General features: G+C 36.2%; 1 protein-coding gene and 1 pseudogene across 2 annotated transcripts; one reads left to right on the top strand and one right to left on the bottom strand.

Moving 5' to 3' along the window:
- Positions 1 to 5796: 5796 nt before the first annotated feature.
- Positions 5797 to 8816, top strand: LOC145586964 (small nuclear ribonucleoprotein SmD3b-like). The gene is made up of 5 exons (XM_081643955.1): positions 5797 to 6080; positions 7997 to 8049; positions 8131 to 8197; positions 8294 to 8350; positions 8433 to 8816. The coding sequence occupies exons 1-5, from the start codon at positions 5922 to 5924 to the stop codon at positions 8490 to 8492; spliced, it is 396 nt and encodes a 131-aa protein (XP_081500081.1). The 5' UTR covers positions 5797 to 5921; the 3' UTR covers positions 8493 to 8816.
- Positions 8817 to 9067: 251 nt separating this feature from the next.
- Positions 9068 to 17327, bottom strand: LOC145586963 (cell division cycle 5-like protein; annotated as a pseudogene). The gene is made up of 4 exons (XR_014101050.1): positions 16840 to 17327; positions 14311 to 15998; positions 12044 to 12322; positions 9068 to 10812 (listed from the first exon to the last, which is right to left on the bottom strand). The product of XR_014101050.1 is annotated as a cell division cycle 5-like protein (transcript).
- Between the last annotated feature and the right edge of the window lie 855 nt (positions 17328 to 18182).

Below are 18182 nucleotides of genomic sequence, written 5' to 3'. Positions count from 1 at the left end.
GGTACACGTGTCGTATTTAAATTGGATTAGAGGTCGTCATCTTGTAAGAGCATCTAACAGCTGGCTCTTTTTCTTTTTACCGTCGGTTTTTTTTAGTAACTAACTCACCAAGTGACTATTTCAATTGCACTATAATAAGCAACTAGTTTGGAACTCAGGCAATGGGCAATGCCCGGATTATGTTAAATACAAAATGAAAAAAATTATCTTGAGTTCAAATAATATTTTAAAACCAATATCTTAAATTTAAATAATAAAATAAAAATGGTAAAATTAGTTGGGGATAGAAAGAGAGTTGTAGTGGAATTTGTTTTACAATTAAGTAAGGAATTACATACTCGTATAATGCTTAATGAAAAGTTACTCCTCCGTCCCCAAAACTTCGACCCTTTTGGCCTATTTTTAGTCCCCAAATTATTGACCCATTTGCATCAAATACCCACCAATTTATAACAATATTTGTGCAAAATTAGCTTCCCCATGTAAAATTTTGTTTTTTCATGTATTTTTAATACTTTATCACTCTATTTTTTTACAAAACCCATATAAATTTATCTTTCCAATATGTTTTTATTTCCTTTTATTTAAGTTTCTTAATAAATGAGAAATCAATTCAAAAGGGTCGAAGTTTTGGCGACGGAGGAAATACTAATGTGTTGTTATGTCATCATATATGTGACGTTATGTCATAAATGTTATGATGACAAAGTATGACACATATCATCGATATGTTAATCCCTTAGGTTTTAATAATATTATGGTCATGGTCCACTAAAAAAAAAATTAAGGTGATGTTTTATCCGTCTTATTTTTATACTTGTGTTCAGATGAGATTTGAAAAATAAGTTCTACTACGTAATATACTTTATTATTATAGGTTTTTATTGTTAAACCAGGTTAAGTCTCGTGTCATGCACGGTCATAATTAAATTTTAAAACAGATAAATAATAAATCAGTGGCGGATTGAGGGGCATTTAGTGGGGTCCCTTGACCCCAGTTGAATATTAAAAAAAAAAATCCTTTTAATTTTTTTTTATATATAAAAATTACCTATATTTTTAACCGAAGGACCCCATAAATATTTATCAAATGCATTTTGACCCCGTTAAATATTAATTCTGGATCCGCCACTGTAATAAATAATGATAAAAAAAAATTTGTCACAAAATAACTTGAATTTTAATTAGTTTATACCAACACTAAATACGTAAAGGTTATTGAATTGGATTGTATAAATAAATAAATAAATATAGTAATAGAAACTTAGAAGCTATAAGGTTTTATATGGGAAAATTAAAATATTAGCTTAGTTTAGTGCCCATACACGAACTCATATACATTTGTCCTTAAATTGTTGACACACTTTGATCGACATAATATGAAAATTTAGTTGAGTTCATTTTACTTTAGGATAAATAGTATTCAATAATCAACTTTTTAAATATATCTTTATTGAGTAGTAGAGGTTTTTATTTTTTAAATAATCACATAAATATTTCGAATGACTAAATAATTTTCCAATATATGTTGTGTACGAAGTATACTATAACAAACTTATTTTGTTCTTGTAAATGTTACGTATAATTTTAAAATTAATACAAAGTATGCTACCAAAATGATTTTTCTTTTTTAATTAAAATAAATTTTATTATCAAATGATAAAAGTTGGAGAAAAAAAAATTGATAATGATAATATTATAATAATTTTGGAAAAGAATATATTCCAATACATTATTTTTAATTAATGTTAGTATTTTTGTAACTAAAAGTTTCCTAGTATATTTAATTGAATATAATTGGATAAAATATGTTGGCAAAATACTAAAAAGGAAAGGAAAAAAAAAAGGCGGGATAATTTTTAACCAGGAAATGACAAGTGTCATTCCTGATTTCGCCTTTAGTATAGGTTTATTTATTTATTGATGATTGATTGATATCTTTAATTTATAAATTATGATACTTACTTACTAATAGAATACATATTACTCCGTATTATGAATCTAGTAATACCTTTTAGTCGAGTCACTCAATCAAATCAAATCAGAAAAAAAAATTAAAAAAAAAAAAATAGATTATTGTGTAATAGACTAAACATCGTACCCTTTTTTTTCTCTTTTTAGATTTAGATTACCCCATCAAAAAAAGATTTAGATTACACAGTACATATATGTGGTAGAGAAGTAAATGCCACCGTAATATTACCATGCACTACACAAAGAAAAATCTAATCAATCTTTTTAATTAAAGTTCAAAAGTCAAAACATAATTTATACGAAGTATATATATTTAAAGATTATGATTGTATTTTTTTATCTAGTTCCCAAGTATGTTAAATATATCAATTGCCTCATTTTTTTATCTTAAGTAATATCTCACCAACTGGTCAATCTTTACTTCCCATAGTTATTTTTATATCTGTTATTAAAGCAAGTTTAGCCCCAAGTCTTAAAACTTGGATGTAACATTATTTTTGGTGGTCCCCATTGAAAATGATGTCATCAAATTCTTGTTAAGACTCACTAAGACTTATACAAATTTATCACTTTAGCCCTAAGACTTAAATATTTGACAGGTTATATGTAGAAAAGTGTAAAAATTAAAAAAAAAAAATAATAAAAATAAAAGTGAAGTGGGTCCCAATCTCAAGTTTTAAGTTGAGTCTTGAAATTTCAAGACTCAACTTGAAACTTGCTTGAGATTTTTGAAGAAAAATGGGAAAAGTCTTGAGCATAAGTTTTAAAACTCAAAATAATGATGTCACCCCAAATCTTAAACTTGCTCCTACTCAATTCATCATCCTCACGTTCAAGTCAGTACCTATGGATGACACTAGAAGTTTACCACCATTTATTATGTTGAGCAACACCACCAATATAACCAATCCCTCATTCAAATTTCTCTACCACTCCTTTCTATACAAAATCACATATCGAATTTGTAAACCTTGAGGGTTGGAAAAAAACTACTTTCACGTAGCCCATAGTCCATACATGTGTTCCCATTGTGCCGGAAGCGCCAAAATTCGAGTCACCTTAACCCATAGTGCCTGAAGTGCCAAAATAAAAGGTGCCAAAGATACCTGAAGTACCAAATCCCACAATATCAAAGCCTCCCAAACTTGCAATACCATAATTACCTGAGCCAAATACCCCAAAGAAACAAGAGAAGCCCACAAATGCCTTAATTAACTGCTTAGACAAAATCTTTGCTTATAGTTAGGACTTAGGAGTGCATCTTGGCGCATTACTCTTATGTGTTTTAAAAACAAAAAGGAGAGGTAAAATAGTCATTTGACATTCATAAAGATATTTTTTGATGGTTCAGTGATTTTTTTTGTACTATTATGCATGTATATTATACCATTAGACTATAGGCTGTCTTAATAGCATTGTTATATCTCACAATAGTATAATATTTGATGTATGATTTACATATACTTATTTGTACCATTAGAAAAATGTTTATATCACTGCAACATGCCAACATTTAATGGAATTATTTACCTATATGATGGTACTTTATGCTTATGTTAATATTTACAACTTAGCTATCGTATTTGTTCTAGGTGTTATGCGCCAATGTTTCTCCCATAGTTAGCATTCGATGGACCTTATTATACTTTATTATTGTTTCTTCGGTCACTAAGATGGTCCTATTTATTTTACCCGAGGGTAATCTTGTTGGGGTTTGGTGAGTCCGACTCACCGCGGAAACAAACCCAAAATCAAGATCGCACTCGCAATAAATAAAACCATAAACATAATTAACTTAATGACAAGATTAAGATAATATTTATACCTTTGACGCGTGCTTCGCCCGACCTCGAGGGGCTCTTACTTCGAAGGCTAGCCTCGAAAATACGACGACCTCCAACGGAAGTCCACCCACAACTCGAACATCGACTAGGTCTAATGCATTGGAGTTAGCAAGGCCCGACCGAAACCCGAGTAATTGAGTTCAAAGGTTTTCACAAAGGTGATGCCTTTTTCAACTCTTGAGTTCAAAGGTTTTCACTACTAGTGATGTCTTTTCCAACTCTTACTCAAGTGCTTTTCCCAATACCCCAAGTTGGGTATTTATAGGGAAATGCAAGTGTGTGAAAAGCTCTCCCATCAATGTGGGAGAATTTGATTTTTCCATTTTATTTTAAAGCTAAAATAAAATTAATAATCAAACTAGTAATAAATCAACAAGTGGCAAGCTCACAAAGAGGAGTAGGTGAGGACCATTTGGAGGAGGGGGGACCAAACTTGCCCCCCACTCTCACTCTATAACCGGCCACCTCAACCCCATAGCCCCAAATTAAATTGCGCCACGTGGCACCCACACTTGGGCACCAAGGCACCCAAGGTGGGCTGCCATGTGCTACAGCCCAGCAGGCCACGCACCAAGTGCGGGCTGCTTGGCCGAGGCTAGCTGCCAGCACGCCGCGCACAATGTGCGGGCTGCTAGCTGCTGCCTGCTAGTATGCCTCGCACATTGGTGTGGGCTACTAGTTGCCACAGCCTAGCAAGCCACGCACCAATTGTGCGGGCTGCTGGCTGCCGTATGCTAGCACAGCCACGCACACTAGTGCTGGCTGCTAGCTGCGGTATGCTAGCCTAACCCCGCACTTGGTGCGTGCTGCTAGCATTTGCCGCGCCCCTAGCACTCGGTTTTCCGATGCTAGGGGTATTTTGGTCATTGTTAATTTATTATTATTTTCAGGTCTCGTCTTTTTATTATTTTCGACTCGACTTCCGACGCTCCAAGCTCGAATTTCCGACGTCTAAATATTAATTATTCGGTCAACTTATTAATTAATTCGTCGCTTCGGCTCGTTAGTTGCTTGGGTATGATCCGAAGGGTTCAGTCAAGATTAAGCTATAATATTAATTATGCATTAATATTACTGATCGGAAGCGGCCTTCACCCAGACATTCCGATCACTTGACCATACTGAAAAATTAGCTTTCTAATAATTCCGAACCCCCTATCAGAATAATACACTTGTTCGAAGGACGCTATTCCTTTCAAATCTTACCCTTACAAGTCTATTACGGAGTAGTATCAAAGGTCTCAAAAGGCCCAAATAAACTAAATAAAGTACAAGAGCTCATTATTAGGTTTTCACATGCCACCATATGTATACCATTAGGAGCCAAGATTACTCGTACTATATAGGAGAACCACCCACCACCTCCCATCAAGTTATACATTATTTGACATCTAACTTGAGCGTTGAAAACTTTGTTTGGGGTTCATATCGGGACTCAATGTTCATATTGCAGGTTCGTATGTGACCCAGATTTGAGGCCTACAAGCAACCCTTCATGGCCACGATAGTCTTGGTGCATTTGTGGGCAAATGGGCATGGTAACCATGAAAATCCACTAATTCATGGTTATGGTATTCAACCACGAAAATGGCTCAAAAATGATAACGAATTTAGCTCCAAGATCTAATTTTCTTTGCTAACGACAGTATATACCTCAAAAAAAGAATACGAGTTATTTCTCTAAAGGTAAATTTTGAAAAAAAGACAATTTTAATTTATTCGCATATAAAAAACTACTAAAAAATTAATGTCTTGTTTAGTTAAACTTATTTTTAATTAATTTTTCTAAAAATGGTTATGATCAGAAAAAATAAGTTCAGATTAAATTTGATCAAAAAAACAAGTCAATTAAATTAAAATCAGATTAGATAAATTCAAATCAAATTAAACCAAATCAGATTAACAAAAATAAAAGGCCTAAATTAATAAAATTCCCATTATCAATTATCATACTCCGTTTTTTTTTCCTTCTTCTCCCTATTTTCCCGCTAACACTTTTCTGTAAAAAAAAAAATTCTCCCGCTAACAAACTATTTAGGGACTAAATTAGGGTTTTGGCGTCCAGAAAATATTCGCTGATTAAGAGGAAGAAGAAGACGAAAGATGAGTAGAAGCTTGGGAATTCCGGTGAAATTGATGCACGAATCCACAGGTCATGTGGTTACTGTTGAGCTCAAAAGCGGTGAACTTTATCGAGGTACCATGATTGAGTGTGAAGATAACTGGAACTGTCAACTTGATGCCATTACTTTCACTGCTAGGGTACTTCATTTTCTCTCTCCTAGGTTTTCCTTTTTTAGGGCTTTTTATAATTGCTGGCATTAATTTGTTTGTCTTTGAAAGTAGGGTTCATTGATGTTCTAATTTCATATCTTTTTATGGTTTTGGAATTTGATTATAATGTTATGCTTGATGATGGTATTTAGAATATGGTTGATTTTCATGAGAGTTGGGAGTTTGTACTTGAGTTCAAAGAAATATTGATAATGTGAGAGAATTAAGTTGAAATTAGTTTTATTTTGTACTTACATTATGTTCTAATGTGATTTGAGTGATAATTGTGTGTAGTGCATGCTAAGGTGATTGATTAAATTTGGCCTTAGAATTTTCTATATTAAGGGTGTTAATTAGATGAAAAGGCAAGTAAAAAGAATTGGAGGCTATAATCAGTAAATCAAGGAAGTTTAGAGACTGGAGACTGAATCATGACTGTGCTAGTTGTTCCGTGGAACGAGGTCTACTGTGGCTGGTATTTTAGTAATTTTACACTGGTAATTTCTGCTTAGAATAAGAGCTCGCCAATTGATTTCTTTGGAACTTTGGTTCTGATCACTCCTTCCGGTAGTCAATGTCACCATCACTTTTAATTTTAAGAATGAAGCTTTCTTTTGGGTTGGAAATGGTTGCAGGGTTAACATTCAAGATGCTTAAGAAAAACTTGGAAGTGTTCAAGAATGGGAGGGTATAATATGCGTATTAATATGATCCTAAGGTTTGGAAACTTGCTAATTGTAGTGGTTTATTGGGTCATCAAAGAACTGTTGTAGGACTCCCACTTTATCTCTGTCACTGATGAGGGCTTTTTTTATTTGTATGATTAAGAAAATGTGTCATGATCTGGTTGATAGGCTTGTGTAATTGATGCACGGATCATAACAGTTGGGCATAGCTGCTTAGCAATTGAGATAGGGGAAGGTTTGGAGAGGTTATCCTAATAGGTGCATAGATGAGTTAAAGGACGTTGAGCTGTAGGTTGTAGCCAGTACATTGAGGATTTTGGAAAAATTGGCCATGAAAAATGATTATGGACTTTCTTGTGATTGTATAGACCAAGGGCTATTGTGGCTTGATTATTATGAAGTTATATTCTAGATTTCAAATTTCCTACCAGGAATTTGTAGACCAAGGCCTACCAGGGCTGATGAATTTTCCTGCTAAAAATTTGAGTTGTGTCTGATGTTTACTACTTGCTAGGATCGTTTTTAATTGATATTTCTTTGGTAGTCCATGTCTCTAGCAGGATAATCAAGGACCAAAAAGTGGCATTTGAAGTTGTAGGTAGTTATTCAAAAAGGTTGCATTCGGGTCGTTCAGTCTGGGTCTATTTTGGTCGTTCAATTTCCAAGTCTAGTTCTAGGGGTGGTGGGGAGGGCCAAAGGGATTGCTTTATATGGGATTCATGTGAGTAATATATTTTGTAGGCTTGAAGAGTGCTTGTAACTTGAAATTGATGAAAGGAGAATGATGCTTACTTAAAGAAACGGGGCGGGGGGGGGCGCTCTGAAGTGTCTATGCCCGGTAACTTGGTCACTTGAAAAACTGTGATTAGGATTTTTATGACTTGGTTATTTATTTGTGAGAAAGTGGCTGATTATAGATGTGTGAGCTGGTATGAATAGGATTTTCTGTATTTTTTAATAGCTAAGGATGGGAATTAGTATTAGGGCATGCTAATTACTTCCATAGGTTTTAATGAATTAAGGTACAATCTTTATGCTAATTATATATTGGTTCCCTAATTTAGTTGGAAATGGTGCTGAAATATATTATTCTCATGCCACTTGTTTTAGAATGTTTATTCCCGTTTGGAATTGTTAAAATATTTTTATGTGAAGGATCGGCTGATGAATCATGGAATTTCTTCTTTCTATCATTGATATTTGTCGTTTGATCTGTAGGATGGAAAGGTCTCCCAACTTGAGCATGTATTCATTCGAGGCAGCAGAGTCAGGTGAATATCCGTCATAATTATCCCCCCTAAGGTTGTGTATTTTATATTGTGAGGCTAATCGTGATCTGGAAATTCTTTCAGGTTTATGATTATACCAGATATGCTGAAGAATGCTCCAATGTTTAAACGTCTAGATGCCAGAATTAAGGTTTTTAGCTAATTCTAGTCTATCACTCTCCTTTAATCTTAGTAATGTCTTCAATACTATATCACATAATTGATTTTCCCTTAAAATTTCTCACAGGGCAAGAGCACATCACTTGGAGTTGGTCGTGGTCGTGCTGTAGCAATGCGGGCAAAGGTAAGATTCTATTGTTATTGCCTCTCTTTTTTCCCCCAATGTTTCCATATGCTAACGTGTCTGGTCATCTTTTCTTTTGTAGGCACAGGCTACTGGCCGAGGTACTGCTGGCAGGGGAGTTGTGCCACCAGTGCGAAGGTAAAAATCTGTTGGATAGCAGGTCCAACTAGTCAACGCTCAGAGTCTTGCTGCATCAGTGTAATTATACGAGGATTTTGGTGTTCAGGCTGAAATTTCTGTTTTGTATCTGAGTATACACCTGAACCCTAGTTGTAATCTGATTTCAGAATGGCAATATCTAGCTTATTTGTTCTCAACGTTCTGAAAGTGTTTTCATTTTTCTTGAATAGTTTAATATTCATAGATGAAGGTTTCACTTGAGACATCTGTCCCACTTTTGTGTACCTCATTTTGAGCTAGTGTGCAACTCTTTCTATTGATTCATGCTGAAGGATTCTCATTTTTATTACGGAGTAACAAAAAGTGATGGGCATAATAGCATATTACAAGTGCTGCCATAGGAAAGTATGGAGTATGATAGTGAAGGAACATGCATATTCGACTTGTGATAAATGACTCACTATCAATTGGTCTGTATTACCTGACCTAAATTTGAATTGTTCACGAAATAACATAGTACTTGATCTTGCCTGACTTGAACCAACCTAAAAGCCAATGAATAATACGTTGATTAACAATGAATCCCAATCAAACCCAAACCCATTATATTACTTAGAAAAATTTGGTATTCAGTAGTTAGTACCCAGCAATGCAGCATGGGCAAGTTTTTCTAGAAGCCGAATAGTTTGTTACCCAGCAAGGCTAATTTATACAGGCAAAAGCTCTTGCATGTTGGCTTTAAGTTGCCTTATGAAAGTTCAATTGGGCAATATATAAAACATATACAGAGTCAAATGTCAGGTATTTGAGGCACTGTGATTCAAATGTGCCAAATTCTGTACCCAAAAGTTTTATGGAAGCTCTATACATCATACTGTTCACACACCTCCATAACACAGCAGGAGGAAGGGAACGAAAAGAGAAGCCAGTATCTAATGCAGTATTGTAATATCACTGCAATACATTGGCCATGGCCGGGGCTCCGACACAAGAATGTACTGGTGAATTATAACCATCATGTAGACTTATCTCCAACATTGCATTCCCGTCCCTGACTAAGTTAACAAGATGGAAAATGGAGCACAAATCACGGACAGCAAGAACAGCGCAAATTTTTGACGCTTTACACATGATAATCAACATCCTCTTGTGCATTCTTTAACGTTCGAAAGTTTTTACTTAACTACTCTTTAACGACCAATGACCATGGATCATGTATCCCCTGTAGCTTTGATCACTGCTGCTCTCACCACCACTTTCACCTGCATAACCTGATTTTTAATGGTGCTTCTGCTTTTTTCCTTTTGAGGCTCCACTATCACTGATGCTACCATTTAGAAGTGGGTCATTAATACCACGAATCACTCTCCTTGGGGGTGAAGATGTGATACCCCCACACATTCAACGTATTTCAGAGGTTTTCTAATGGCAGAAGACCAGGGAACACGCCAAATACCATGGCATGGGAGGGAAGCAAGTTCAACTGTTTAAAATCCATATTCGCTAAAGAAACAATGCACAAGCAAAAATGAAAACCCAACAAACTTCAATAGTCTCAATAGATCATCTCTTCCACATCTGCTTTAATGCCTCTTTAACGTGCAGTGGGGTCCAACAGATAGCAACAAGCCAACAACCTACTACTAAAGTTGCAAGTCGGTGTCACACTTGGTTATTACAGGCATCATCTTCCACCCTTTCTACAGGCTCGCCCACATCTCCATCCATCATAAGTTATTCCCATCTGCCTCATTGATCTGATTACTGAGCTCCCCATCTATTCCTTGTGTCTCCAGTTTAGAGGTAGAAACAGGCTCTCCATTGACAAAACCATTATTTTCAAGAGCTTCCCCTACAGGATGATCTGTATCATGCTCCTCCGCAGTTTCAGATCCTTTAGCCTCAGAAGCAAGAGAAATGCTTTGTGCATGCGCATTTGATGCCACTTCACCATCCTCCTGTGATTTTACATCATCAGAGGAATCCATTTCCATGGCGCTTACAGGCTCCGGAGTTTCATAGCTCATTAGTGAAGCCTGATTAGCTGCTTTCTCAGCCAACTCTTCTGAGTGTTTCTTAGCTTCTATTTCTTCCACATTTCTGTACTGATCCATGAGCTGCCGGATCCTCTCCAGTTCAGCAACACGATCTCCATAACGTTTCAGCAGTGTTTTCTCTACCTCTTTCTGCTTCTGGACTTCTTCCCAAAGGCCCCCGATCCTAAATGAAGCTGCCATATTTTCCTGTCTCTGCAAAGCTAGGAAGCAATCCAATTCAGTCCCAGCAGTATTCATCTGTTTGAAAGTGAGCTCGATTTGTGTCTTCAATTTATCAGCCCGCATCTGAAATAAATGAGTTACCACAGCTTACCATCATCATGGTTACAGATACTACAACTACTACTACATCTACATGTGCTCTGTATAACAAAATAACTTGTACACAAACACAAAGATGAGCAAAGGCTGGCTGTGGTCTTGACCTATAGTCAGAATGAACCAGCAAGATAATAACTAATATGGTGAACACCCCATCAGAAAGCAATAAGAATTAGAGCCATGAAGAGCATGACACCTCACATGCAAAACCATTTATATGTGATAAATCTGTTTCTATAGACACAAACAAGCTAGAAAATCAATCAATTAATCAAAGCCTTAATCCCATAAGTGGGGTTGGCTACATGAACCAAATTTAATTATTCTGTATAATCATCGACAAAGATCCTCCTCCTCCATCCCTTGCGATCCAATGCCTCATCCTCAAACTAGAAAAGCATGCCAAAAAATTGTACATTCAAATCTTGTCATAGCCATCATATCCACAATGCTACAAGAAATTCGCTGTACACTAACCCTTCACATCAAACTTTACGCATAAAAGTAGCAGCTTCACAAAGAAAGTAATGTCTTCTGTCCTAATCTCCCTAATCCATAGTACTTGACTTAGTGTAAAAACAATTCTATATACAATAAATTTCTTGAGAGGATCCAAAGAAATTGGATTACCCTGTAATTTGTCTCTTTGGTTACAATGTGAAGATACATTGTCCTCTAAAGTAATCTGTTAATTGATTTATTAATATAATACTTTTTTCTTATTTTACAAAAACGAAGTCTATGTTGATCTTTAGATGCATAACATTTTTTCATTGGTAATCAGAAACCAAACCATTTCAATAAAACCTCAAAATTCCAAGGTAAAATGAAGAACTTTGCTGTCATCATAGTTGTTTGGCATATGTAACATAAAAGAAAATGTGACACTTCACTAGGCAAGTACTACTCATAAAACAGGTCTGGGATATGGCTTAAGACAGCCAGAAAGGTGATGTTCACTATAAGTACATGAAGTAGAATGTAAGAGGTCAGTGGCTCAATGACACGGTCTTTCAACCTATATGTGATGTCATGCAAATTAAAGTATGAAGTTGCTCAACGTATGCTGTCCTTACTGAGCAACCCCAACCCCCTAACTTAACACAAAAAATAAATATAAATAAATAATTGATAAACTGAAACAAACTGTGAATACAGAAATATCATTAAATAGAAATGTAACATAACAACCAACCTTATAACCACGAGTAAGAACATCAATCTTTTTCTCAAGCCGTTGTGCCTTTTTATTATCATCATCCATCTTCCTCTTAACATTTTCAAATTCATTTAAGGCAGCAAGTTTCTCTACAGTTCCAGCAACACTGGAGAGACCATAAGCATTACGAGTGGGGAAATACATCAAATCATTTAAGCAAGTCTAGTGTGCCTCAACAAAATCATCTAAGGTCTCTTCCTGATGTCCCATTGCTACACATAGATACTGCACCTCTTCCTCAATGAATGAACCAGCCTGACATAAAAAGTACAAGCCATTAAAACAAAAGAATATGAATTATACATATTTGATAATACACACAACATTGAACATCAGCAAATGAGGAAACTCGCGCACTTCAATAATATTAGATATATGCAGCAAATCGTTTCACAAATAATTCACCTACTATAACCAATTTGCTTGAATGTGCACAGTGCATGGAGCACAAAATATAACTCATACTTGAGAATGGATAACGGGGAAGCAAGGGGAGGCTGGGAGGAATCAGCAATACAATTCCATCATCATACCTATATAAGTGATGCATATGATGCAGATTTTTTTAATTTTTTTTTTTTGAAAGAAACAGTCATTAATTCAATATAAAATCCATATCTTCTCAATGATTACAGCAATGTACTTTGGCCCCGTTTGGCAAAATGTAGTATCACAGGGGTTGCTGTTAGTTTCTCTGTAGTTGTGGCAGTAGCGGTTAACTGAAAACATGATGTTAGCTGGGAAGATTGATGATTAAAGTATGAGTGTTCAATAAAGTAGCAGTTGTTAGTTGTTACTGGTAAAAATTATCAACATCTACTTGCCGACTCTTGCTAGATAAAAGCTACTCCATAATAATTTTAGCTTTGATAAAAGCTACCTCCACCACTAAAACTGGTTACACTACCCCTGACACTACATTGCTAGACACTCAAATCTTTTATCAAGTAATGGTTTGATTTGGTCAAACCACTAAAAGCTACTCAAAAGCTAGTGCCAAACATGCCTTACCAGTTTACACAGCTTCCAAGTTGGGCATAATTAGAATACAGACCGGATCCATCCGTGTAGCATCTAGAATTTCAATTTATTGCATTGTGTTTAGCCAATTAGCCTGATTGAAAAGTAAACCTACCGCCCACAATCAATTTCAAAATATTAACTTTCTCTTCCTGGATAATACTAGACTTTCTGTCAGCCATCAATCACTGAGAACTCTCATACAGAAGTCACTAATGGGACAACAACAACACAATGTAGAACTCAATTGAAGTTATCAACAAAACAAAACAGAACAAAAAAGGGACCATATGATTCTCTCACAACTATAAGATATGAACACACATTGCTCATCTCACAAATCAAAAAAGGTAGATATTCTCTCGTACATATTAATGATATACTACGCATTAGGAAATATTGAGAATCATGTCATTTAATAGCCAAGAGAACAGATGACATGAGCTAAAAGAACACAAGTGATCAAACCATGGAAAAGGGTTGTCTCATCATCGGTAAAAGCTCTAATGTTCCAATCTATTACCATTCAAGCAGATGGCTCAAAATTTAAGAATGAGGATTTTCAAATCTAAACCCAAGATTTGAGAGTGATATACTACGTATATATCTTCTTTTTCAATTTTTTTTTTTTAAAAACTTTTCTTAGACCACTAAAAGTATAAAACAGAAACAATACTTTGTCACTTTTTATTGTGTCTCAATTCAATGAGGTGTGCCTAAGGAAATCCCTATTACCTTGGTGAACCTTAGCTGCATTGTGCACCTTCAGCTTTTTTATACATTAACCAAATCATGTACCATCTTAGGCTTTCAGCAGTTTGATCCACTATGGGGTTTGGTATAGAGGTTCCTATTTCATTTGTTCCAGAAAAAGTACCATCAATCTCGAAACTTTGCATTGATGAGCTGATTAGTGACATGGATATTTTTGGGACAAGTAAAATTCTTCGAAAGACAATAATATTTCTGGGATGGAATATTAAAGCAGCTGACTGGTAGGAAAAAAAAAAGCTTCATCAAGGTTTGTTGTGGTGGCTAAATAGTTTGTGTTATCCTTAAAGATAAAGGTAGAGAATATTGCTTCTTAATTAATAGATTTTCAATATCATTTATGAGATTCATCATCTGATTTCCATGTTGCAAAAAATTTAAATAAAACCATTGTAGACTTAACAATTCAAATGGAAATGAACAAGGAAAACGGTACATGAATAGATATGTACCTCGTTCAGCTCATCCACTTCAAAATCCTCAATGACAGGTACTGTATTAGCACTTCGCGTATGTGCTTTCTTCTGCTCTTTCTCACTAAGTGGATACTTGGGTAGCAAACTCAGCAACTCTTTTCTTACCATTTCATCTGCCTGCTCAATGTCAGTAGGAGGGACAAATGAGCTCTTGTCTTCACCAGCTCTCATCAATGAATTCTTAATGAGCTCAACAGAGGCAGAAGGAGGTCGAGGAAGCTCCCTTTGCAGCACTTTCGACCTCTTTCTGAGTAACGCCTGCAGTCTTGCTTCTTCTGCAGCCTTCTCACGGGCTAACCTATCAGGCATATCTTCTTCAATCTTCTCCTCTGGATCCTCGGAATCCTCGGGTTCTGGGCGAACAACTACTTCATACTCATTTTTGGGGTCTGGTAGACCACTTAGACCCATACGCAGGTTCTTCAGTTCAGCTTCTCTGCGAAGTTCAAGTTTTGCACTATCATGCATATCCATTTCTTCATTAATACAAAGTTCATCCCTGATCCGAGTTCCTTTTGGGGTCATACTGAAAGAATTTAAATCCCTAGAGGGAGTCATACCAATTCTCGGAGTAAGACTTGTTCCTCCAGGAGTTGCTGAAGGAGTAAGCATTGGATTAGGAGTTTGAACATCCCTTTTCTTGGAGTGACGCCAGAAAAATCTGATGGATGCAAATCTGGGTTGTCTCCTCCAAGCAATGGTGTTTGAGATTCCCTTAGTCTTGCCAAATTTTCAGCTTCCATCATGATAGCATCACCCTTCCCAGCAGGGGTTCTCTGAGGAGTACGCATGGGTGTCATCCCCTGTCGAGGTGTCTGGGAATAATTTGCAAGAAGAGCATGGGTTGCACCACTCCCATCCGCAAGTTCCTGATTTCCAGCCAATAGATCAGTAGAATAACCCATTCGTGCAATTTCTTCCAACTCCTGGTCAAAGATCTGTGGAGGAGGAAGCATCAGTTTTGACCTTTTCCTAACTGTCTCTGGATCATTAAGTTTGTTGGCTTGCATTATCGCTCCTGGAGCGTCTTGCCTCTCAGCAATCTTATTCTTTGCAATGTCTTGTTTCCTTAATCGGGCTTCCCTATCCACCCTTCTCTCTCCTTCAAGTTCATCAATTGTTGTGGGAAATTTAGGTTGCTCTACAGGTCTTTCTTCTTGAACAACATCATAAAACCCTGGTGGAGGCCTTTTCTCAAAAGGGATCTCAGCATTATAATCTATCCCTTTTCTTTTCATCTTCCTTTGCCTGACGACTATACCAGCAGCCTTGAGTTCTCTTCTTTTTTGCAAAGAAGCAAGCCTCCTCGCCTCTTCAAGTTGCTTCTCTCTAGCTTTCCTTTTAGCCTTTTTACCCCTTGTATTGGCTAATCGAGCTCTTGCTTCAGAGAGCATTTCTTTCTCATCTTCATCCATATCAACGGGATCTGGTCGTGCCGGTTTAGACTCTGAATTTGGATCAATTTCTCCAGGACGCAATTTACGCGGGTCATCTCCAGGTTCATAATTATCGTCCTTAGTACAGGCTGCATCAAGAAGCTTCTCATAACGCTCAAGACATTGTGATGGAGTCCGACCAACAATAGGTGCTATAGTTCTCCACTGAGTTGGCATAAGCTTTGCAAGATGAAGTAGCTTTTCATCTTCTTCTCTAGTCCACTCTGTCTACAAGTTTCAGGGAGATTCATATTCACTCCTAAGGCTTGTTCAAGATAATTTAAAAGAAGGGGAGAACGTAAAAAAAAGCAAAGAAAAGCTTCATTAAACCTTTCCCAATGTACTTGCTACAAAGAATGGCAGAGTAATACTGCATTCAATTTAATAAACAAACAAACTGAAAAAGGCAAACCAGATTGGAGGAGTAAAAAAGTAATATCAAGAAGGCTATCAAGAGGTTTACCAATATCAGGCGCCTCCAACAACACCCCGGCTTATGAACTACACAAAATGCGGTCACATGCTCTGGAACATCGCAACAACTAACGTGTAATGATATCCATAACCACAACAGCTTTTCAAGGTATACAAAGTAAACTTTCGAACGTCCATCACTCCCATGAAATGATTTCCACTCCCCCTCATTCTCTCTCTCCGCCCTCCAATTAGATCAATTCTTCTATTTAATCACCATCTAACTTCTGCCAGAGTGAATGTGTGATTAGCATAACTAGGTTATCAGCATACATGATGTTACGAAATGCATATAACTCCGGAATCCAAGATCAAATTTAGCTAAGTAACCACATAATTACACTCATGATAAATAGGATGAACTGAAAATCAATCCTTAAGCTTTGAAAAACTAATGAAGAAGCACATTACAATCACCATCACCCTAACACTAATTCAACTTCATAAAGCATAAAAATCACCAGAAACAGCCTTAAATTACATAAAAATTAAACCCAATTAACTTGAAAAGAGAAGATAAATTTGATGGAAAATTCATAAAAACACTGAATAATCATTCAAAAATGAAGAGAGAGAAAGTAAAGAAGATGAATACCTTCTTAATGGAAGGGTCAAGCCACTCATACCAACGAGCTTTACGCTGTTTAGCAGATTTACGAACAAGAAGAGAAGAAATTCGAGCCCATTGATTCTTCCCATATTTCATAACAGCAGCTTTGAGGATTTCATCTTCAGTGTTCTTCCAAACACCTCCTTTGATCATCATCCTCATCTTGAACCCCTTTTATTAATCGGACCACAATCAAATTTATTTATTTATTTTTTTTTTTTTGTGATTTGATTCAGCGAAGTTCGAATTGAGGAAAACAGAGAAATTGTTCGCTTTCTTAATGGGATTTTTCTGGGGATGAAGCGAATTGATGGTGGATTATTTGGGTTAATGAGCTCAGAAATTGACGGCAATGGCGGATTCAGAGGAAGGGGAGTTGGGGAAGGGAAGAGAGAAAAGAATGGTCATTTTTGGAGCTTTCGTTGGTTTATCTCTTCCCTCACCCTTCAAATCCGGAACCCGAACTCATCACAAATTCACAAGGGTAAGAAATTACTCGTACCACTTAACAAAAATGGATCGATCCGTATAAATGGGCGTGGGTCTCATGCTAAGCGTGCCATGACTATGATTTGACCCGTTACAAGTCTTACAACATAAGAGGTTTATAGATATGTTATGACTTATGAGTACAAATTTTTCTCTTAACTCCTGGTCAAGCAACATTTCATACACTCTCACCCCCTATGATGTCGTATACCCATTTCTTAACACTCATCATCAATTTATTAACCCTTATATGTATTCTTTCTTGCTCGTCCAAAATACTAACAACGATTTACAAAGATATGAGAGCAAATTGAGGGACAGCGACACCAATTTCGTGTTTTGACAGCGTGGATAGAAAGATGCACTGACAATTGTTTTATCGACGGAGAAAAGTTCAACAGGAAGCTTATAAGCATATTTTAATAGCTAGCAAATTGCAAGCCTTACTGAAGCAATTACAATTTACAATGCAAATTGCAATATTGTTGAGACAGTAATGGAGGCGGGTCAAAGGAAGTCATTGTATCAAGCTAGCGAGCTCATTAGTCACCATAACACCATGTTCTATCCTCCCACAGATCCTTGAGAAAATTCGAAACATCAAGACTCTCTTCTTTTATGAGAATAAATTTTGAAATCCAAGAGATGGGATACAAATATTCAATTGTATGCAAATGAACATAAGAAGAATGAATATTTATTACTTGTATGTGGATACTTGTTGCGAGCCTAGTCCGTTAATTTATTGCAAATTATTATCCAATGAAGGCATTTAAAAAAACTGTTATGCGAAGTAATATGATTTTATTATTTTAGGAAAGTTAAAATAATACTTGTAA

Source organism: Chenopodium album, chromosome 16 (assembly GCF_948465745.1).
Source record: "Chenopodium album chromosome 16, dcCheAlbu1.1, whole genome shotgun sequence".
NCBI classification, from domain to species: Eukaryota; Viridiplantae; Streptophyta; class Magnoliopsida; order Caryophyllales; family Amaranthaceae; genus Chenopodium; species Chenopodium album.
Note: the sequence above shows the minus strand (reverse complement) of the source record. Positions and strands in the feature narration are given on the sequence as shown.